Below are 20,926 nucleotides of genomic sequence, written 5' to 3' on the forward strand. Positions count from 1 at the left end.
TAAGAGATCTCACAAGAAATTGGTTTATGTGATTGTAGGGACCAGTTGGGCAAATCTGAAATGCACAGGGCAGGCTGTCAGGAAGGGCAGGCTTGGAATTCTTGATCTTGAGCTGAAGCTGCAGTCAGCAAGTGTAATTCTTCAGGAAAACCTCAATTCAACTCTTAAGGCCTTTGAACTGATTGTATTAGACCCACCCAAATTATCTTTGATAATCTTCTTTATGTGAATCTGCAAAATACCTTCACAGCATCACCTGAATTAATGTTTGCGTGAATAACTGGGGGCTATAACCCAGCCGAACTGACACATAAAACTGACCATCACAGGTGGTTTTTAACAAACCTTCAAGGAACTGAGAATAATCTTTGTTTTATACACAGTGTTCTAGATAATATAAAGGGAGGGGAAGGTCCCTAATTTATTGTTTAAATAATGCAACTTTAACACCAAAACAATGCAAAGATAAGGGAGGAGAGTCATAGGCAAACACCGACATGGTGACAACTTGAAAAGATTTTAAACAAAATTTGAGCATCCAAGACAGAGGTCTTGCTAGTTACTACTTAACCACTTTTCTAAAGGATGTAGCCAGCAAGAATTAAAAAAGAGGATGCAAAACTGTTTCTGTGATTGTCTACATAGAAATTGGAAGAGAATCTATTGTCAAAATATTAAAATTGAGAGAGGTTTTATTGATTATAAGGACAACATAAAAAATCAATTGAACCTAAACACTAGCAGTAAATAATTACAACAGTTTATTTATGGAAAGATATATTTACTAATAGAAATCTAATGAAAGATGAACAGTAACTTTAAGGAGAAAATTATGAATCTTTTTGTCTACTTAGTAACCTAATTTCTAATAGTTATGTGTTGAAATCTCCCACTATGAGTGCAGATTTCTATAATCTTTTAAGCTAATCGATTTTAAATTGAGGTAAAATATACAGTGAAATTTACAGATCTTAAATGAGTTTTCATAAATGTATATATCCTAATTAAGACATTTTTCGGAGAGTACCTTTTCAGCTCCCATATATAACCACTGTTGTAATTTTTATCACCATAGATTAACTTTGCATGTTCTTGAATCATGGCAGTATGTACTCCTTTGTCTGCTTTCTTTTGCTCAAATGTTTTTGAGATTCACCTAGGGTAGATCACCTATCCTACTGATAGTAGTGGTATACCAATAGTATCATTGTTTTTTATTGCTAAGTGATTTTTGGCTATTCTGAATGATGCTTCTCTAAATAGACTTGTACAAGTTGTTTTCTGGACTTATATTTTCTTTTTTTTGTTTTTGAGACTGAGTCTCACTCTGTCGCCAGGCTGGAGTGCAGTGATGCCATCTTGGCTGACTGCAACCTCCGCCTCCTGGGTTCAAGCGATTCTCCTGCCTCAGCCTCCCGAATGGCTGGGACTTTAGGCGCACGCCACCATGCCCAGCTAATTTTTGTATTTTTAGTAGGGACGGGGTTTCACCATGTTGGCCAGGATGGTCTCGATCTCTTGACCTCGTGATCTGCCCGCCTCGGCCTCCCAAAGTGTTGGGACTACAGGCATGAGTGAGCCAGGACTTATGTTTTCATTTATCTTGCATAAGTGAATACTTAGGAGTGGAACATATTTAACTTTATAACTCAGCAGTTTTCCAGAGAAATGTATCATTTCACAGTTCCATCAGCAAGATATGAAAGTTGCAGATGCTCCACATTCTCTCCAACGTTGGTGTTGTCATTGTTTTTAATTTTAGTCATTCTCGTGCGTACAAAATGATATAAGGGGTTTCATTTGCAGTCTCTTAATGATTAATGATTTTGAGCACCTTTATATATATATGTATATATATATATATATTTACAATTTGCATATCATCTTTTGTGATGTGTCCATTCAAGCCTTTTGTCCATCTTTTATTGAGTTTTTATTATGGATAGATAGGGGTTCTTGATACATTCTGGACTCAAGTCCTTTGTTATATATATATGAAATAAATTTTTCTTCCTGGTCTGTGGCATGCCTTTTTAAAATTTTCTTAATTGTGTCTTTTGATAAACAAATGATTTCATATTAGTGAAGTCAAATTTATAATTTGTATAATTTATTTTTACTGCCTTATGCCCTCTTTAAGAAACTGTCTACTCCAAGGAATTGAAGGTTCTTTTTTGTTTAATAGTTTTAGTTTTTACATTAGGCTTATGATCCATTGCTAATTAATTTTTGTGGTTACTGTGAAGTAGGGGGTCAAAGGGTTTAGCTTTTTTTTTTTCCATGTTAATACGGTTCTGCCACCATTTGTCGAAAATAATTTTATTTCTTCATAAACTAGCCTTGGTGCATTTGTCAATAAATTGATCGTATATACATGGAAGTATTTCTGGATTCTTTTTTTTTTTTTTTTTTTTGAGACGGAATCTCGCACTGTCACCCAGGCTGGAGTGCAGTGGTGAGATCTCAGCTCACTGCAAGCTCTGCCTCCCGGGTTCATGCCATTCTCCTGCCTCAGCCTCCGGAGTAGCTGGGACTACAGGCACCCGCCACCAAGTCCGGGTCATTTTTTGTATTTTTTTTAGTAGAGACAGGGTTTCACCGTGTTAGCCAGGATGGTCTCGATCTCCTGACCTCGTGATCCGCCCGCCTCGGCCTCCCAAAGTGCTGGGATTACAGGCGTGAGCCACTGTGCCTGGCCTTCTGGATTCTTTTGTTCTCTTTTGTTACGTTACTCTTTTTGGCTACCCAAATTATGCCAGCACTACGTCGTCTTGACTTCTGTAGTTTTGTAGTATGACTTGTAATCGGGTAGTTGCTGCGTAGCATCTAAATTTGTTCTTCTGTTTTAGTGTTGTTTTGGCTATTCTATGTCCTTTGTGCTTCCTTGTACGTTTTTTCACTTTTTTATTATAACTTTATTTTTTAATAATATAATAATAGGAAACTACAAAATCATGCAGTTTCCATGTACCTGCCTTCTTCCCTTTCCCTAATGATGCTATCTTACATAACCATGATATGTATATTCTCAGTGGGTGTGATAACTGCCTTCAAAAGGATAACAATTGACATTGGTGGAGACAGAAATCTTACTCTCTTAATGTATAAAACAATGTTACACCCGCAGTGCATAAACATATATGCTATAGCTGTGATATTAACATTTCATAGGGGTACATTAGGAAAAAATGTCAAAAAAGGGTCCTTTTAGGGCAAAAATTAAAAAAGGTTGGCACAGGCTCCTATAATTAAATGTGGACAAGGAAACTGGGAATTGGCAATGGTATAATATTGTTGATTCAGGTACTAATCTTAGTCGAATTTCACCAGTTTTTACATGCATTTTTGTTGTTGTTCTATAGTTATATGACATCTGCATCATGAGGATTTTCTCCTGTGATTGTTTCTAGAAGTTTTTTTCTTTAACTTTTTATTTTGAAATATAGACTCACATAAAATTGTGAAAAATGCTATATAGTCTTGAGTGTCCATCTCATAGCTTTCCCCAGTGGTGACATCTTATATATCTGTAGTACAATATCAAAACCAGGAAACTGAAGTTGATACAATACTGTTAACTAGATTATAGATCTTTTCAGTTTTCACCAGTTTTTACGTGTACTCATATGTGTGTGTGTATAATTCTGTGTAATTTTATACCATGTTTCTTTTTTTATAGGGAAAGCGTTCAGAGTTTTAGCATTAAGTATGATGTAAGCTAGAAGATTTTTTGTAGATGCCCTTCATTAAAGAAGTTCTCTTCTGTTCCACGTATACTGATTTTGTTTTTTATGAATGCATGTAGAATTTTGTCCAATTTTTTTTGGCATCGATATGATTATATGGTTTTCCTTTTTTGGACTGTTAATATATCTCATGGATTACATGGATTGAATTTTGAATGGTGAACCACCCTTGCCTCCCTGGAGTAAGTCCAACGTTGTTATGTGTCTTTCTTTTTATGTATTGCTGAGTTTGATTTGTTAATATTTTGTTGAGGATTTTTGCATCTGTGTTCATGAGGCATACTGGTGTGTAGATTTGGTGTGTATGTGTACGTGTTTTGTAAATACCGTTCTTGCTTTTAGTATCAAGGTATCTGTGCCTTCTTGAGTGAGCTTTGGTTGGTTTGTAGGTTTTTTAAAGGAATTTATTCATTTCATTCTAGTTGTCAAGTTCATTGGCCTAAATTTGTTCATAATATTCCCTTATTATTTAAAAATATTTATCATTTCTGATGTTTGAAATTTGTGACCTTAGTCTGGCTAGTGGTTTATAAATTTTATTGATCTTATCCCCTCAAAGAACCAGCTTTAATTTCATTGTTTTTTTTTCTTTTATTTGTGTGGTATTCTTTATTTCATTGATTTATATTTTGATATTTATCTTTTCCTCTTTTGCTTGCTTTGTGTTTATTTTACCCTTTTTCTGGTTTCTCAAGGTAGAAACTTAAGTTAATACAAGACCTTTTTTCTTTTTCTAGATAGGTTTTTAGTGCTACAAATTTCCTGCCAAGTACTGTTTTAGCTGCATCACATAAATTTTGATATATTGTGTTTTTATTTTCATTCATATCAAAATACTTTCCCATTTCCTTTTTGGCATTTGCTTAGATCCATGGGTTATTTAAAAGTGTGTTATTTAGCTTACAAATATTTGGAGATTATCCAGAGATCTGTTATTGGTTGCTAATTTAATTACATTGGTGTCAGGGAACATAGTTTGTAGGGCTTGAAATTCCTTCAGATTTATTGAGATTTGTTTTATAGCCAGATTATGGTTTATCTTAGTAGATGTTCTGCTGTTATTAGGTAGAGTATTCTATAAATGTTAGTTAGGTCAAGTTAGTTGATAATGTTGTTCAAGTACTTCACAGTTTTAACGAACTTAAAGATATGTTTTTGTAATATGACATATATTTTACATTTGTATATCATGTGTTCAGTTTTTTTTTTCTATCAGAGCATATTCTCTGTTACATCTTGTGAGAGATTTTATTTTACAAAGAAGGTTACAAAATTATCTCCCATTCTTCATGCTTTTCTGTAGTGTGGTTTTGTTACCAAGAATGGAATCTGATTTCCTTCCACCTGAGTGTGGGCTATCCTTAATGACTTGAAATCAGTATAGTGTAGCATGAACGAATGGTATTGCATGGCTCCAGGTAGAGAGGCCATTGGTAGATGTTCTGGTTTACAGTCCTAACTGAGCACTTCTTTTGGCCATTCCAGGCCAGATGTCAGATGCATATATGAAAAAAGAAGTAATTTTGGAAGTAAATCCTCCAGCCCCAGCTTTTGTAGCTGGTGGGACTCTAGAGCAGGTGTTCAATTTGCCATTTTAGTCCAATTTTGGAAGTTGTGTTTAAAATGCACACCAGAGCCACCAGAACTTTGAGTCTTCCCAGATCAGGCCCCTCTGACCCATAGTTTATTGTTTATTGTTCTACATCACTAAATTTGATTAGTGGTTGTTGCACATAGTAGTCATTCCCCAGTGTACGAAGGGGATTGGTTTCAGGAGCCCCATATTTACCAAAACCTGTGCATTCTCAAGTCCCACCATGGGCCCCTCAGAACCCATGTGTATGAAAAGTCGGCCTGAAAAGTTGGTATACCGTATAGGTTCGCATCTCCAAAATATTGTATTTTCAATCTGCATTTGGTTGGATAATATCTGAGTATTAAGTGGACCCCCACAGTTCAAACCCGTGTCGTTCAAGGATCAACTGTAATAAGGAGATTACTTCTTTTTCTGTAGGGTTTGAAGGTGGTAAGCATTTTAGTTCCTATATATCTGAATGTCCTTAACCTCACTCATAATTGGTAGTTTAGAGACTCTAGAATTCTTTGTAATTCTTTATAATTCTCTCTCAGAACTTTGAAGTTATTTCTCCATTGTCTTGTTGCATCATGTCTTGCCAGTGAGCCATGATGTAAATCTGATTCTCATTCCTTTATGTAGGCAGTGTTTATTCCCTTTTGAAGCTTTTAGGATTTTGGGGTTTCAGACATTTCATCAGAGTGCATTTAGGTAATCCATGGTCCATTGCTGTCTGAGGACTCAGGTCTTTGTATTTGCCTCAGTATATTTATTATACTTAACAATAATCTAAAATCTTCTTTCCTGTATTCTTTTAATGGGAAACTTTCTGGTCTTTTGGGGATAAATACCTATATATACTTTTTTCACCCGTGGCCTGAAGGCAGCAGAAGAGGTGACCATTTGGCTGCTACTGAGTCACTTTAATTAATAACTGTTTAGTTTCCTCCAGGGAAGTTTTCTTGCCTTCCATATTTGCTGCTTCAGAGCATGGAGCAGCACCCACTTTTGGCATGCGTGTTTTTCCTGGATACTCTATAGTAATATGATTACCTCATTTAATCTGATCTAATCTGCCTTTTTTTCTTTCAGAGATTCCTCATCTTTTTTGGTTCACTGAAGGCACTTATCCTTTGTTTATTTTTCAGGACTCTCTTAGCATTTAAGGAGCAGGTGGGACTCTAGAGCAGGTGTTCAATTTGCCATTTTAGTCCAGTTGTGGAAGTTGTGTTTAAAATGCGCAGAAATCACACACGCTTTGTTTTCATATGGACTTGTAGTTCCACCTTTTCTTCTGTTAGTTCTTTTTTAGGCTACTCCTACTACTAGGTAGAAAAACTACTTGTGTGTCTCTTAATCTTGTATCTCTTCATCTATTCTTGGATCTCAGTATCAGTGAAAATCCTCTTTTGTGGATTATATTAATAAGGGAATGATTTAGATGCCAACTTTGACAAGACTGCATGGAATATGTTATAAAGTAAAAATGTTGTAGTATAGTTTGCAGAAATTTTAAGAAACATGTTGCTTGTATTCCTCACATTTTTGTTTTTGTATATAAAAAATCATTGCAAATAGGTTGAGTTTTAATGACTAAAATAATCACAATTTCATAAGGTTGTAAGTTTTGAGTATATTTGCATAGGATTTTATTTTAAGTAAACCAGAGTCTTATTTTTCCTTTAATCTGGTGATTTGCTTGAGACTTTATTAAAGAAAGATCTTTTTTTTTTTCAGACCAGCATCTCAGACATGTCGAAAAAGATGTTTTGATCCCTAAAATAATGAGAGAAAAGGCCAGAGAGAGGTGTTCTGAACAAGTTCAAGGTAACATTCAAATATTCATGTAAAGATCAAATTTATTTTTAATAATATGATCTGAATTTAATCCTTAGCCCCAGAATCAAGTAGTCAATGAATTAATATGTATGAATTGCTTCTCACCCTTTCGCTGAAATACCAGTATTTCAGCTTTCAGAACTTCCAGTGATGTTCAATTCATTTACAGTTTAAAAATATTTCCCTAAATTACTAGTAAAAAACATTTTTTGTTTTTTTACCCTCAGAGGTACAGTTATATACATAGAAAAACTTGGTATGAGTAATTTGGAGAAACAAGTTATTCTTATGATTTTTATAGGGGAGGAAGAAACATCAAATCTAACATACACCTGTTTTCCATCTGTCACCATATTCACATACATATATATATTCTAAGGTGATTTTCCTTGGTGTCATTGTCTATTACTGAATTGTTAATAGAATCCTAATAGGACTTACAGTGAGTCTGGGGTTTTTGTTTTGTTTTATGTTTCTAAGTGGAAGATATTTATGTAAATACATACACTAGACAGCTACAAGTGTATGTTTTCTTTGGAAAATGTTTCAACATGAAATACTCCTATAGATCTAGAGACATCAGTGATTAATATGTAATATTCTAGTGAAACATGTAAAGAAAGCAGTGAAAGGTGAATAGTGAGGCCATAATACATTTGTAAATGATGAGTTATTAGAAAAGCACATGGCAATATTACTTTAGAAATATCTTAAAAAAATTCTGTCTCTTGGAAGGGCCATCAAAAAGAAGTAATAAACTTTTGTGGACATAGGCTATTTTCCTGGCTTTACTTCTTCACTTTCCCTGTGGTCATCTTTATTGAGGAACCACAATAATTTTTAGTGAGGATGATGGGCTGCACTTCCACTGCAAGCTTCACTACAGGGGAGCAGGGCTGTGTCAACTCTAATTTCAGGACTGGGTCAATAACATTTGGATACTAGGAACGCTTTTGTTCCCTTCCCTGTCCTCTGCCCTTAGAGAGGGCCTTTGCAATTGATGAATGGAGGCAATAAAATAAAGAGTAGTTCTTTGGACTCAACAATGTGTGATGGTCATTTTTGTTTCTTCAATAACTTATTATGACCTATTCCATTTTAAAACTCATATAAATAACCATCCAATGGTTTTACTCTTGATTTCTTGTGAATTAGTTTAATCAGAGTACCTTTCTTTAACACCTACCCCCAGATGTCTTGAGACGTCAACCTATTGACACCTGCAGGTAGTGCATGTATGGCATTGGTAGGTGTCATGTTTATGGTCACAAGAGGTACATCCTGCACATTCCTCATACAACTTAAAAAATACATATCCTGATTCAGGTGAGGGGAGATAAAACTTAAAAACCCTATAATAAAGTTGTAGGGCTTTTTACTGCTGGGAAAATTTACTTATTACTGATATATCAGTCTAAAGTTACACATATAAGTTGTATGTATGCTGTCATGTAGCATATTGTCTTTATACCTAGAATGAAAGAAAGCTAGCTAACTCAATTACAGATTTAATTTTTACTGACATAATTCCAAGGAAAATGCAGAATGATTGTATGACTTTGAGTTTTGTTTTTGGTTTTTGAAATGAAAGAGTAGAGTATAACTTTAAAATATTTATTTGTGTTACAAAACTAGTGTTTTATAATGGTACAGAAAATAAAGTGTTTAATTTTCACTTCATCAAAAGTTAAGTTGTTTAGGATGTTGACGTAGTTAAGTTTTTGCTGTTTTAATATACTTACGGTTTCTGAAGACTGAAAGCATCTTAAAATCTGTGACTCATTTGGATTATTTAAATGTATTCATCTATATTAGAATGTAATAATATAATTTGAATACCTTATAGATAATTATATATTGATTTTTTTAGGCCATGTGATTCAAAACAATATTTTAGAATCTAAAATTGATAAGAGAATAATAAGTCTTTAGTATTTTCTAACCATATAAATTAGGAAATCATGTACATTAGAATTATTCAAGCAGCAGAAGAAAACTTCATTTAAACTCAACAGTTATACATAATTTAGAATTGGGACATTTCCATTGTAGTTTATTTACTGTTTATAGCTTTTGCTTTATTAAATAATTATAGGATTTTATATAAAAGCATTATATATGCCAATTGTATGGTTCTTAGATAAAAGATACAGGAATTTTAATAAGTGATCTGACTTTCTGCTAAATGCCTAAAACATGATTATGTAGGAAAGCTTTTCCGTTAGATTTTTTTTTTTTAATGTCATTTCAACCCAGCTGATCATAAGAATTGGGTCAGACTGCCAGCAACTTAGGTTTGTGAAGGGAATGGAACAGCTTTTCCATGGACAAAGAGAAATGAAATCACTTTCAGTGAAAGAAAGATGCCTCATTATAGTCACCAACAGCAGTTATTGACAGCTACACTTCCTATTAACAAGGAGCATTTAACTAAGAGTTTGGCTGTTGGATCTTCGGACTTGATCTAATTTGCTAGCATTAATTAGTTTCTTTTGAGCATAGACACTTGGTGCTCACAGCTATAGATTTGGAGGGCTAATTAGGATAGAAAATTGAACAGAATTGGGTAAGGCATTAACCTTCAACCATTACCAGCTGGGACACTGATAAAGACCACAGAGTCCAAATGTTACCTATTGATGTGAGGAGTACCCTAATGAATATCAATTTCAGCCAGGTTGCTATATTCTTACTAGTTCTGTCTTCATTTTAATTTTTTAACCAGCTTACATGATACCCTCTTTATCTATACACCATTGGTTTTTACTTAATGTACACTGAATTAGTCTGAGTTGCATATTTCACCTAATGTTTAAATACAGTTAAAATTTGTCTTAAGCAATAGATAACATTTAGAATGTTTCATCATTATATATCCATATACTTCTAAAATTTAATTTTAATCTGGAATTACATGATTCTAATTCTACAGTGAATTTGTATAAGTTCCAGTAACTATGCCATTTCAGTATAATGAAAACTATAACGTAGTACAAAAAAATTTTAGCTTTTGGGTGACACAAATAGTGTTCATATTATTCAAATGGTGTCAACTCTTGAATCTTGGTCTTTATAAAATATATTTTTAATAATGTAAAATAAACACAAAAGTATATGGTGTTTTTTTTTTTGTTTTTGTTTTTCCTTTTTCTTTGAAATGGAGTCTCACTATGTTGTGCAGACTGGTCTCCAACTCCTGGGCTCAAACAAGTCTCCCGCCTTGGCCTCCCAAAGTGCTGGGATTGCAGGCGTGGACTACTGCGCTCAACCTCTGTTTCTTTTTGAAGAGAAGAATAGTGCTTAGCACCTTTCCTTTTTGAACTTTGATTTGATTAGAAAGGAGAATCCTGATCTTGCTATTGGGGAAACTTTGACAAGATTATAAACTCTGTTGGTATCAAAAGAAAAATTAATTGATTTAAATATAAAATTTAATTTTATAGTTTTCTTTCTTTGCTAGTGATATTATTGGTGGTGAATAAAGCCGCTAAAATAAATGACTGAAGTATACTGGTAGATATTAACACAGTGAACACTGAGTACATTGGGAATGGAACTGAAGGAAAACCCTAGAATGGCCAAATCGCTTTCTTACTTCCTCCCACTTTCCTCACCTTCCAAAAGCCAAAACAGTAACCTCCCACCAACTGTAATGATGAAATCATTGCTTTTTCTTGGATCTAGGAGTTAGCACCTTGTGTCTTAGGGAGATGGTTTGACAAACTCTGGATTTCAACTTTTGTCTTTTTCTAGCTGTTTGACTTCACTAATTAAATGATTTACGTTTTCTATGTTAGTAATATTTAAAAAATATTGTTTGCCATATATAGGTAAAGTGTGCATACTAGTATTAATACATTTTTCTTCATAAGAGGAAGAGTCACTGAATTATATAGTGTTTTGTAAAAATTCCTCATTATATTTCTTTGCTTTTTTTGAAGTGCATAGTTGACATTTGCTATAAAGTCTCTATATTGGATAATGACATTTGCTTTAGAAATAATAACAGCCCTTTCTCTTTTTTCCTTTTGCTATCACAGGTAAAGACAGAAAAGTATTTTGTCATCAGGGATGGGTTGGAACTTTCTTTAACCTAGCCGTATTCTCTTACTGACTCCTTTCATCTCTTGGGCCTTCTTTTCCCTTATTTTAATGTTTCTTTTGTATTTATGTTGCAGTCTTTATGATCTGTTGTCCAATAAGTGGGATATAGCTCTGAAAGAATTATATAAAGTACAAGGAAGCATGGGTTATTTGTTTGTTTGAAACATCACAGAGCTGTAGGTAAATAACAAAGAAGCTTGATAAAATGTGCTCTTCTGTCAATCACACAGAACTGAAGTATGTTTTATTTTGTGAAATTCCAAAGATAAGTGAATAAACAAAAAATAATCAAGTCAAGAATGCTTAGAATGTTCTTTAGGAAGTTTACAGGCAGATAATTATCAGAACAGCATTGAAATAGGTTGCAGGGCTGCAGACTATATACATGGTCAAAGTAATCACTCTTCTGTCCAACTGTGTTACTTGAAGCTGCCAAAAATCTGCCTTTTTATTTGTTGTTTGAGGTGTACCACTCTTATTACATGTATTTTTGTCTTTAACCAGTGCACCAGTATTAACTAATGCTGAAGCGGATATGCAACACATCTTGAGACTGGTTTTGATATACTAAAAGGAAAATAATCACTGCATATGATGAATAGCTGTTATATATGAGTATATTATACAGTCTAAGAAACACAAGTAGATATAAGGCACAGTTTCTGCACTTTGGGCTTACACTGGACTATCTCATGGGTTCCCAATCACCATTGGATTGGTTGATTCACTAGGAAGACTGACAGGACTCAGCATATAATCCTATTCATAGCTAAAGGTTATTACAGCAAAAAGATACAAAGCAAAATCAACAAACGGAAAAGGCATATGGGAAAGTTCAGAAGAAACTGTGGCACAAGCTCCATGAGTCTTCTCCTGGTAGAGTCACTCAGGGTGTGCTTAATTTCTCCAGCACTGTATTGTGACAACACATGTGAAATGTTGTCTACCAGGGAGGCTCATTAGAGACTCAGTCCCCAGAATTTTTATTGAGAGTTTGTCATTTGGGAACCCTCTGCCTAACATGTACCAAAATTTCAGATTCCCAGAAGGAAAGCAGGTGTTCAGCATAAATCATATTGTTTGCAGAAACAGTTTGGGCACAGTGAGCCACTCTTATCAATTACGAAATGGTGGGGACACTCCCAAGATCCGAGTTCTCCGATGCCACCTAAGGGCCAATCTTGCAAGCAAGCCTTTTAAGGATAGCAGTGTCATGCCTGCTATGTTAACTCTTTTCTGCACATGGACATAATAAAAGTTACTTAGCAGTAACTATTTGTGTATGCCTATCATGCCTGGTGTTATGCCAATGGAATCATGAGTAATAGGCTTATATCAATCATAAATACAGCTGAATTATTTTAAAAATAACTGAACAAAGTATATAGCAGTCCTTCTTATCTGTGGTTTCACTTTCCATGGTTTCAATTACCTGTGGTCAACTGAGGTTCTAGTTTTATCATTTCATATCATCATCATAAGAAGGGTTAGTATAATAAGATATTTATAGTACAATAAGATATTTTGAGAGAGACCATATTCACTTAACTTATATTGTTACAAACATTCTATTTTATTAGTTGTTGTTAATCTCATACTATGCCTAATTTATAAATCAAATTTTATCAGGGGTATGTATGTAGAGGAAATAAACATAGTATACATAGGATTTGGTAGTATCTGCAGTGTCAGGCATCCACTAGGGGGCTTAGAACGTATCCCCCATGCATAACAGGGGACTACTGTATAATGGTTATTACTTACTGATCCAGTGGGTTGTCAATTGTATGTGTTAGCTCATATGCTCATTATCAGACTCAATAGCTTATTATGATTATCTTGTTTCTGAAAACAGGACAGTTTTGCAATAAAATTATATGTAGTTGGACATAAATACCCTTGAATAAAATGGCTAGTTTTCTTCTCACAGAGGAAGATGCAGTATATTTTGGTTTTAGAAATAAATGAAATTTTACTTTAAGTTCTGGGATACATGTGCAAGATGTGCAGGTTTGTTACATAGGTAAACTTGTGCCATGGTGGTTTGCTGCACCTATCAACCCATCAACCCATTACCTAGGTTTCTTTTTTTTTTTTTCTTTGAAACCGAGTCTCTCTCTGTTGCCTAAGCTGGAGGGTAGTGGTGCAATCTCAGCTCACTGCAACCACTGCCTCCTGGGTTCAAGTGATTCCCCTGCCTCAGCCTCCCAAGTAACTGGGACTACAGGCGCACGCCATGACGCCTTGCTAATGTTTGTATTTTTAGTAGAGATGGGGTTTCGCTATGTTGGCTAGTCTGGTCTCAAACTCCTGACCTCAGGTGATCTGCCTGCCTTGGCCTCCCAAGTCCTGCCATTGCAGGTGTGAGCCACCACACCTGGCCAGTCCATACCTAAGTATTAAGCCCAGCATGCATTAGCTATGTATCCTGATGCTTTCCCTCCCTCCCTGCCCCCAACAGACCCCAGTGAGTAGTGTTCCCCTCCCTGTGTCCATGCTTTCTCGTTGTTCAGCTCCCACTTATAAGTGAGAACATGTGGTGATTGGTTTTCTGTTCCTGCGTTAGTTCCTGCTGAGGATAATGGCTTCCAGCTCCATCCATGTCCCTCATTCCTTTTTATGGCTGCATAGTATTCCATGGTGTATATGTGCCACATTTTCTTTATCTGGTCTATCATGGATGGGCATTTGGGCTGATTCCATGTCTTTGCTATTGTGAATAGTGCTGCAGTGAACATACACATGCATATATCTTTATAATAGAATGATTTATATTCCTTTAGGTATATACCCAGTAATGGGATTGCTGGGTCAAATGGTGTTTCTGGTTTTAGGTCTTTGAGGAATCACCACACTGTCTTCCACAATGGTTGAACTAATTTACATTCCCACCAACAGTGTAAAAGTGTTTCTGTTCCTCCACAGCCTCACCACATCTGTTGTTTCTTAACTTTTTAATAATTGCCATTCTGACTGGCATGATATGGTATCTCATTATGATTTTGATTTGCATTTCTTCAATGACCAGTGATGTTGAGCTTTTTTTCATGTTTGTTGGTAGCATAAAGGTCTTGAAAAGTGTCTGTTCATGCCCTTTGCCCACTTTTTAATGGAGTTGTTTGTTTTTTTCTTGTAAATTTGTTAAGTTCCTTGTAAATTCTGGATATTAGACCTTTGTCAGATGGGTAGATTGCCAAAATTTTCTCCCATTCTTTAGGTTGTCTGTTCACGCTTATGATAGTTTCTTTTGCTATGTAGAAATTCTTTAGTTTAACTAGATCCCATTTGTCAATTTTTGCTTTTGTTGCAATTGGTTTTGGCATTTTCGTCATGAAATTCTTGCCCGTGCCTATGTCCTGAATGGTATTGCCTAGATTTTCTTCTAGTGTATAGTTTTGGGTTTTACATTTATGTCTTTAATTCATCTTGAGTTAATTTCTTTTTTTTTTTTTTTTTTTTTTTGAGATGGAGTTTCACTCGTGTTGCCCAAGCTGGAGTGCAATGGCACGGTCTTGGCTCACTGCAACCCTGCAACCTCTGCCTCCCAGGTTCAAGCGATTCTCCTGCCTCAGCCTCCTGAGTAGCTGGGATTACAGGCATGTGCCACCATACTCGGCCGAGTTAATATTTTTTTCTTTGTTTTTTGAGATGGAGTCTCACTCTGTTGCTTAGGCTGTAGTGCGGTGGCATGATCTCAGCTCACTGCAGCCTCTGCCTCCTGGGTTCCAGTGATTCTCCAACCTCAGCTTCCTAAGTAGCTGGGACTAGAGGCATGTGCCACCACACCTGGCTAATTTTTATGTTTTGATAGGGATGGTGTTTCACCATATTGACCAGGCTGGTCTAGAACTTCTGACCTCAAGTGATCCACCCGCCTCAGCCTCCCAATTGAGTTAATTTTTGTATAAGGTGTAAGGAAGGGGTCCAGTTTCAGTTTTCTGCATATGGCTAGCCAGTTCTCCCAGCACCATTTATTAAATAGGGAATCCTTTCCCCATTGCTTGTTTTTGTCAGGTTTGTCGAAGATCAGATAGTTGTAGATGTGCAGTCTTATTTCTGAGTTCTCTATTCTGTTTCATTGGTCTATGTGTCTGTTTTTGTACCAGAACCATGCTGTTTTGGTTACTGTAGCCTTACAGTTTGAAGTCAGGTAGCATGATGCCTCCACCTTTGTTCTTTTTGCTTAGGATTGTCTTGGCTATATGGGCTCTTTTTTTTGGTTCCATATGGATGTCAAAATAGTTCATTCTAATTCTGTGAAATTTTTCCAATTCCGAATTCTAGTGGATGCTTGACAATGGTAGTGTCATGGGAATAGCATTGAATCTATAAATTACTTTGGGCAGTATGGCCATTTTCACGACATTGATTCTTCCTATCCATGAGCATGGAATGTTTTTCCATTTGTATCGTCTCTGATTTCCTTGAGCAGTGGCTTGTAGTTCTCCTTGAAGAGGTCCTTCACTTTCCTTGTAAACTGTATTCCTAGGTATTTTATTCTCTTTGTAGCAATTATGAATGGGAGTTCATTCATGATTTGGCTCTCTGCTTGTCTATTTTTGGTGTATAGGAATGCTTGTGATTTTTGCACATTGATTTTGTATCCTGAGACTTTGCTGAAGTTGCTTATCAGTTTAAGGAGCTTTTGGGCTGAGACAGTGGGGTTTTCTAGATATAGGATCATGTCATCTGTAAACAGAGACAGTTTGACTTCCTGTTTTCCTATTTGAATAACCTTTCATTTTCTTGCCTGATTGCCCTGGCCACAATTTCCAATACTGTGTTGAAAAGAAGTGGTGAGAGAGGGCATCTTTGTCTTATGTTTGTTTTCAAGGGGAATGCTTCCAGCTTTTGCTCATTCAGTATGATATTGGCTGTGGGTTTGTCATGAATGGCTTTTATTATTTTGAGGTATGTTCCATCAATACCTAGTTTATTGATGGTTTTTAACATGAAGGGATGTTGAATTTTATTGAAGGCCCTTTTTTGCATCTGTTGAGATAATCATGTAGTTTTGGTCTTTAGTTCTGTTTACGTAATGAATTCGTTTATTGATTTGCATGTGTTGAACCAGCCTTGCATCCTGGGGATGAAGGTGACTTCATCGTGGTGGATAAGCGTCTTGATGTGCTGCTGGATTTGGTTTGCCAGTATTTTATTGAGGATTTTCACATTGATCTTCATCAGGGATATTGTCTTGAAGTTTTCCTTTTTTTTTTTTTTTTTTTTGAATTGAAGTCTTGCACTGTCACCCAGGCTGGAGTGCAGTGGTGTGATCTTGGCTCACTGCAAACTCCATCTCCCAGGTTCAATCGATTATCCTTGCCTAAGCCTCCCAAGTAGCTGGGATTACAGGCGCCCACCACCACGCCTGGCAAATTTTTTTGTGTTTTTAGTAGAGATGGGGTTTCACTATGTTGGCCAGGCTGGTCTCAAACTCCTGACCTCGTGATCTGCCCACCTCGGCCTCCCAAAGTGCTGGAATTACAGGTGTGAGCCACCACGCCCAGCCTTCTTTTTTTGTTGTATCTGTGCCAGATTTTGGTATCAGGATGATGCTGGCCTCATAAAATGAGTTAGGAATCCCACCTCTTCAGTTGTTTGGAATAGTTTCAGAAGAAATCGTACCAGCTCCTCTTTGTACCTCTGGTAGAATTCAGCTCTAAAACCGCCTGATTCTGGTCTTTTTTGGTTAGTATGCTATTTATCACTGCCTCAATTTCAGAACTTGTATTGTTTTTTGTTGTGAGCACTTAGTGCTATAAATTTCCCTCTTAACACTGCTTTAGCTGCATCCCAGAGGTTCTGGTATGTTGTCTTTTTCTTCTCATTGGTTTCAAATAACTTATTTATTTCTGCCTTTATTTCATTATTTACCCAGGAGCCATTCAGGAGCTAGATGTTCAATTTGTATTTAGTTGTATGGTTTTTAGTGCATTTCTTAATCTTGAGTTCTAATTTGATTGTGCTGTGGTCTGAGAGACTGTTATGATTTCAGTTATTTCGCATTTGCTAAGGAGTGTTTTACTTCCCAATTATGTGGTAGATTTTAGAGTAAGTGCATTTGGTGATGAGAAGAATGTATATTCTGTTGATTTGGGGTGGAGATTTCTGTAGATAACTGTCAGGTTCACTTGATCCAGAGCTGGGTTCAAGTCCTGAATATATTTGTTAATTTTCTGTCTTGATGATCTGTCTAATATTGACATTGGGGTGTTAAAGTCGCTCATTATTATTGTGTGGGAGTCTAAGTCTCTTTGTAGGTTTCTAAGAACTTGCTTTATGAATCTGGGTCCTCCTATATTAGGTGTATATATATTTAGGATAATTAGCTCTTCTTGTTGAATGGATCCCTGTACCATTATGTAATGCCCTTCTTTGATCTTTTTGGTTTAAAGTCTTTTGACAAAAAGTAGGATTGCAACTCCTGCATTTTTCTGCTTTCCATTTGTTTGGTAAATTGTCCTCCATTCCTCTATTTTGAGCCTATGTGTGCCTTGGCATGTGAAGTGGGTCTCTTGAATACAGCACACTAATGGGTCTTGACTCTTTATCCAGCTTGCCATTCTGTGTCTTCTAATTGGGGGCATTTAGCCCATTTACATTTAAGGTTAATATTGTTATATGTGAATTTGGTCCTGCCATCATGATGCTAACTGGTTATTTTGCCAACTTGTTGATGTAGTTGCTTCATAGTGTCATTGGTCTTTGTAGTAAAGTGTTTTTTTTTTTTTTTTTTGCAGTGGCTGGTAACAGTTTTTCCTTTCCATATTTAGTGCTTCTTTCAGGAGCTCTTGCAAGGCAGGCCTGGTGGTGATGAATTCCCCCAGCATTTGCTTGTCTGAAAAGAATCTTGTTTCTCCTTCACCTAGGAAGCTTAGTTTGGCCAGATGTGAAATTCTGTGTTGGAAATTCTTTTCTTTAAGAATATTGAATATTAGCACCCAGTCTCTTCTGGCTTGTAAGGTTTTTGCTGAGAGGTCCACTGTTAGTCTGATGGGCTTCCCTTTTTAGGTGATCTGGCCTTTCTGTCTGGCTGCTCGTAATATTTTTCCTTCCTTTCAACCTTGGAGAATCTGATGATTATGCATCTTGGGGTTGATCTTCTTGTGGAGTATCTTACTGGGGTTCTCTGAATTTCCCTAATTTGAATGTTGGTCTGTCTTGCTAGGTTGGGGAAGTTCTCCTGGATGATATCCTGAAGTGTGTTTTCCAGCTTGTTTCTCCATACTCCCTGTCTCTTTCAGGTACCTTAATCAGTCATAGGTTTGGTCTTTTTACATAATCCCATAGTTCTTGGAGGTTTTGTTTGTTCCTTTTCATTCTTTTTTCTCTGATCTTGTCTGCCTGTCTTATTTCAGCAAGATAATCTTCAAGCTCTGAAATTCTTCCTTTCAGCTATTTATACTTGTTGCGAATTCTCAGGTTGTGTTTTTCAGCTCCATCAGGTCATTTATGTTCCTTTCTAAACTGGTCATTCTGGTTAACAGCTCCTGCAATGTTTTATCATGGTCCTTAGCTTCTTTGCGTTGGGTTAGAACATGCTCCGTTAGCCCAGTGAAGTTTGTTATTGCCCATCTTCTGAAGCCTACTTCTGTCAGTTCATCCATCTCAGCCTCAGCCCAGTTCTATGCCCTTGCTGGAGAGGTGTTGCGATCATTTGGAGGAGAAGAGGCACTCTGGGTTTTTGAGTTTTCAGTGTTTTTTAGTTGATTCTTTCTCATTTTCATGAGTTTATCTAGCTTCGGTCTTTGATGTCCTTTAGATGGGGTTTTTGTGAGGATCTTTTTGTTGATGCTGTTATGCTGTTGTAATTGTTACTGTTAGTTGTTTTTTTTTTTCTTTTTCTTTTTCTTTTTTTTTTTTTTTTTACAGCCGTCTTCTGTAGGGCTGTTGTGGTTTGCTCGGGGTCCGCTTCAGACCCTATTTACCTGTTTCCCTCCTGCATCTGAAGGTGTCACCAGTGGAGGTTGCAGAACAGCAAAGATGGCTGCCTGCTTCTTCCTGTGGGATCTTGGTCTCAGAGGGGCACCGACCTGATGCCAGTGGGAACGCTACTGTATAAGGTGTTTGGCAACCCCCCGTTTGGGTCTCACCTAGTCAGGAGGCACAGGATCAGGGACCCATTTAACAAAGCACTCTGGCTGCCCCTTGGTGCAGGGCATGTGCTGCTCTGGTGGGAATCCTACTCGTCTGGACTGCCCCAGTTTCTCAGAGCCAGCAGGGGAAAGACTAAGTCTGCTGATATGAGGAGATTGTAGCCGCCCCTGCCCCCAGGGTCTCCATCCCAGGGAGATCAGAGTTCTGTCCATAAACCCCTGACTGGAACTGCTGAAATTCCCACTGGGAGGCCCTGCCCAGTGAGGAGAGATGCATCCAGGTTTGATCTAAACAGGCAGTCTGGCCACTATCTGCCACAGCCACTGGGCTCTGCTGTGGGAAATTCCTCCTGGGTCCAAACCACCCAGTCTCCCTGGCACCGGCAGGGGAAAATGGCAGACTGGAGCTGCAGTGATGGCTGTTGCCCCTTCTTCTGGGAGCTTGGTAGTCTTAGGCAGCAGCCATCATCTGCAGTGATGGCGGCCACCCCTCTCCCTGGGAACTCAGTAGTCTTAGGCAGTCCCAACCGCCTAGCCAGTCCCAGTGAGAAAACCTAGATACCTCAATTCCCAGTGCAGGATTCACTTGCCCTTTTCATTCTTGGTGGGAGCCTTTGACCGCAGCTGTTGCAGCTGTTTCTAGTCAGCCATCTTGGCCCCAATGAAATATTTAAATGCTAAAAATTTAAATGACAAAATTAGTGAGAATTTTGTCAGGGTGGATGAATATAGTTTTTTAAACAGTTTATGTAACTCATCTTTCAAGGTATAATTGTGTAAAATCTACATTTGAACACAAATGCGAAGAATTACGTATCTTGAAATTTTAAAATATTGTTAAAATGAATATATATTATTATAAAATGTCATAGCTTTTTTACTAATACTTCATTAATGATATTTTATTGTTCTAATCTTCCTAGACATTAACTTTGAATTATTTTGCTATAATAGACTTAAATACTTTCATGAGAAATTAATCTAAAATTAAATATGGCCTTTAAGCAGATGTGCTTGTATATACAATCTGAGTAGAAGATCATACTTCAGTTAAGTTACCTGATGATCCTGCAGTTGCAGTTGGCATTTTTTCCTGGTAATCAGAGCCTGACACTGGTAAACATTTTGCAAATACCCACAGATAATTATATTTTACTGAAATACATTTTTATAGGAATCTTATATATCTGTTGGAAAAATAACAAAGGAGGCAGTTTGGTTTGTACAAAACTCTGGAATGTATTAGACTCTCAGATTTAAAACCAGTTATTAATAGCCCGTTTTTGAGGGTCTGGGGACAGAATTTGCTTTGAAGCGTAATGTACAAAAGAGATAAAAGCAGTTTTATTGTATTGTGCTTCATTTTGTTACATTTATAGAGCCAGCACATGACAGCAATGTGTGATTTTGATGAAGCAGATTTTAAATCAGAAGTTATAGGTGACAGTTGCAGCCTAGTATGTATCTCCTTCCACTTCCTTTTTGTGGTTTTCTCTTTTGGGAGATAGAAAGTATAGAATAAATTCTAAATCCTATAAATCAGCAGTTTTAAAGAATAATGA

At 36.6% G+C, this 20,926-nt stretch overlaps 1 protein-coding gene across 4 annotated transcripts in view; it reads left to right on the forward strand.

The window, feature by feature from the left end:
* The window catches only part of CMC1 (C-X9-C motif containing 1), a 78,015-nt gene that overhangs the window by 14,662 nt on the left and 42,427 nt on the right, over positions 1-20,926 (forward strand). For 2 of the 4 annotated variants that reach the window (XM_003826148.5, XM_063602226.1), the window contains exon 2: positions 7,060-7,149. The exons of 1 other annotated variant lie outside the window; for it this stretch is intronic. In XM_003826148.5, coding sequence (XP_003826196.1) covers positions 7,060-7,149 — 90 coding nt within the window. Of the gene's footprint in view, positions 1-3,679; positions 3,929-7,059; positions 7,150-20,926 lie in introns of all 4 variants that reach the window. One more of the 4 variants, XM_057301635.2, reaches the window with a different exon arrangement.

The sequence above is a fragment of the Pan paniscus genome, chromosome 2 (assembly GCF_029289425.2).
Source record: "Pan paniscus chromosome 2, NHGRI_mPanPan1-v2.0_pri, whole genome shotgun sequence".
Classification (NCBI taxonomy): domain Eukaryota; kingdom Metazoa; phylum Chordata; class Mammalia; order Primates; family Hominidae; genus Pan; species Pan paniscus.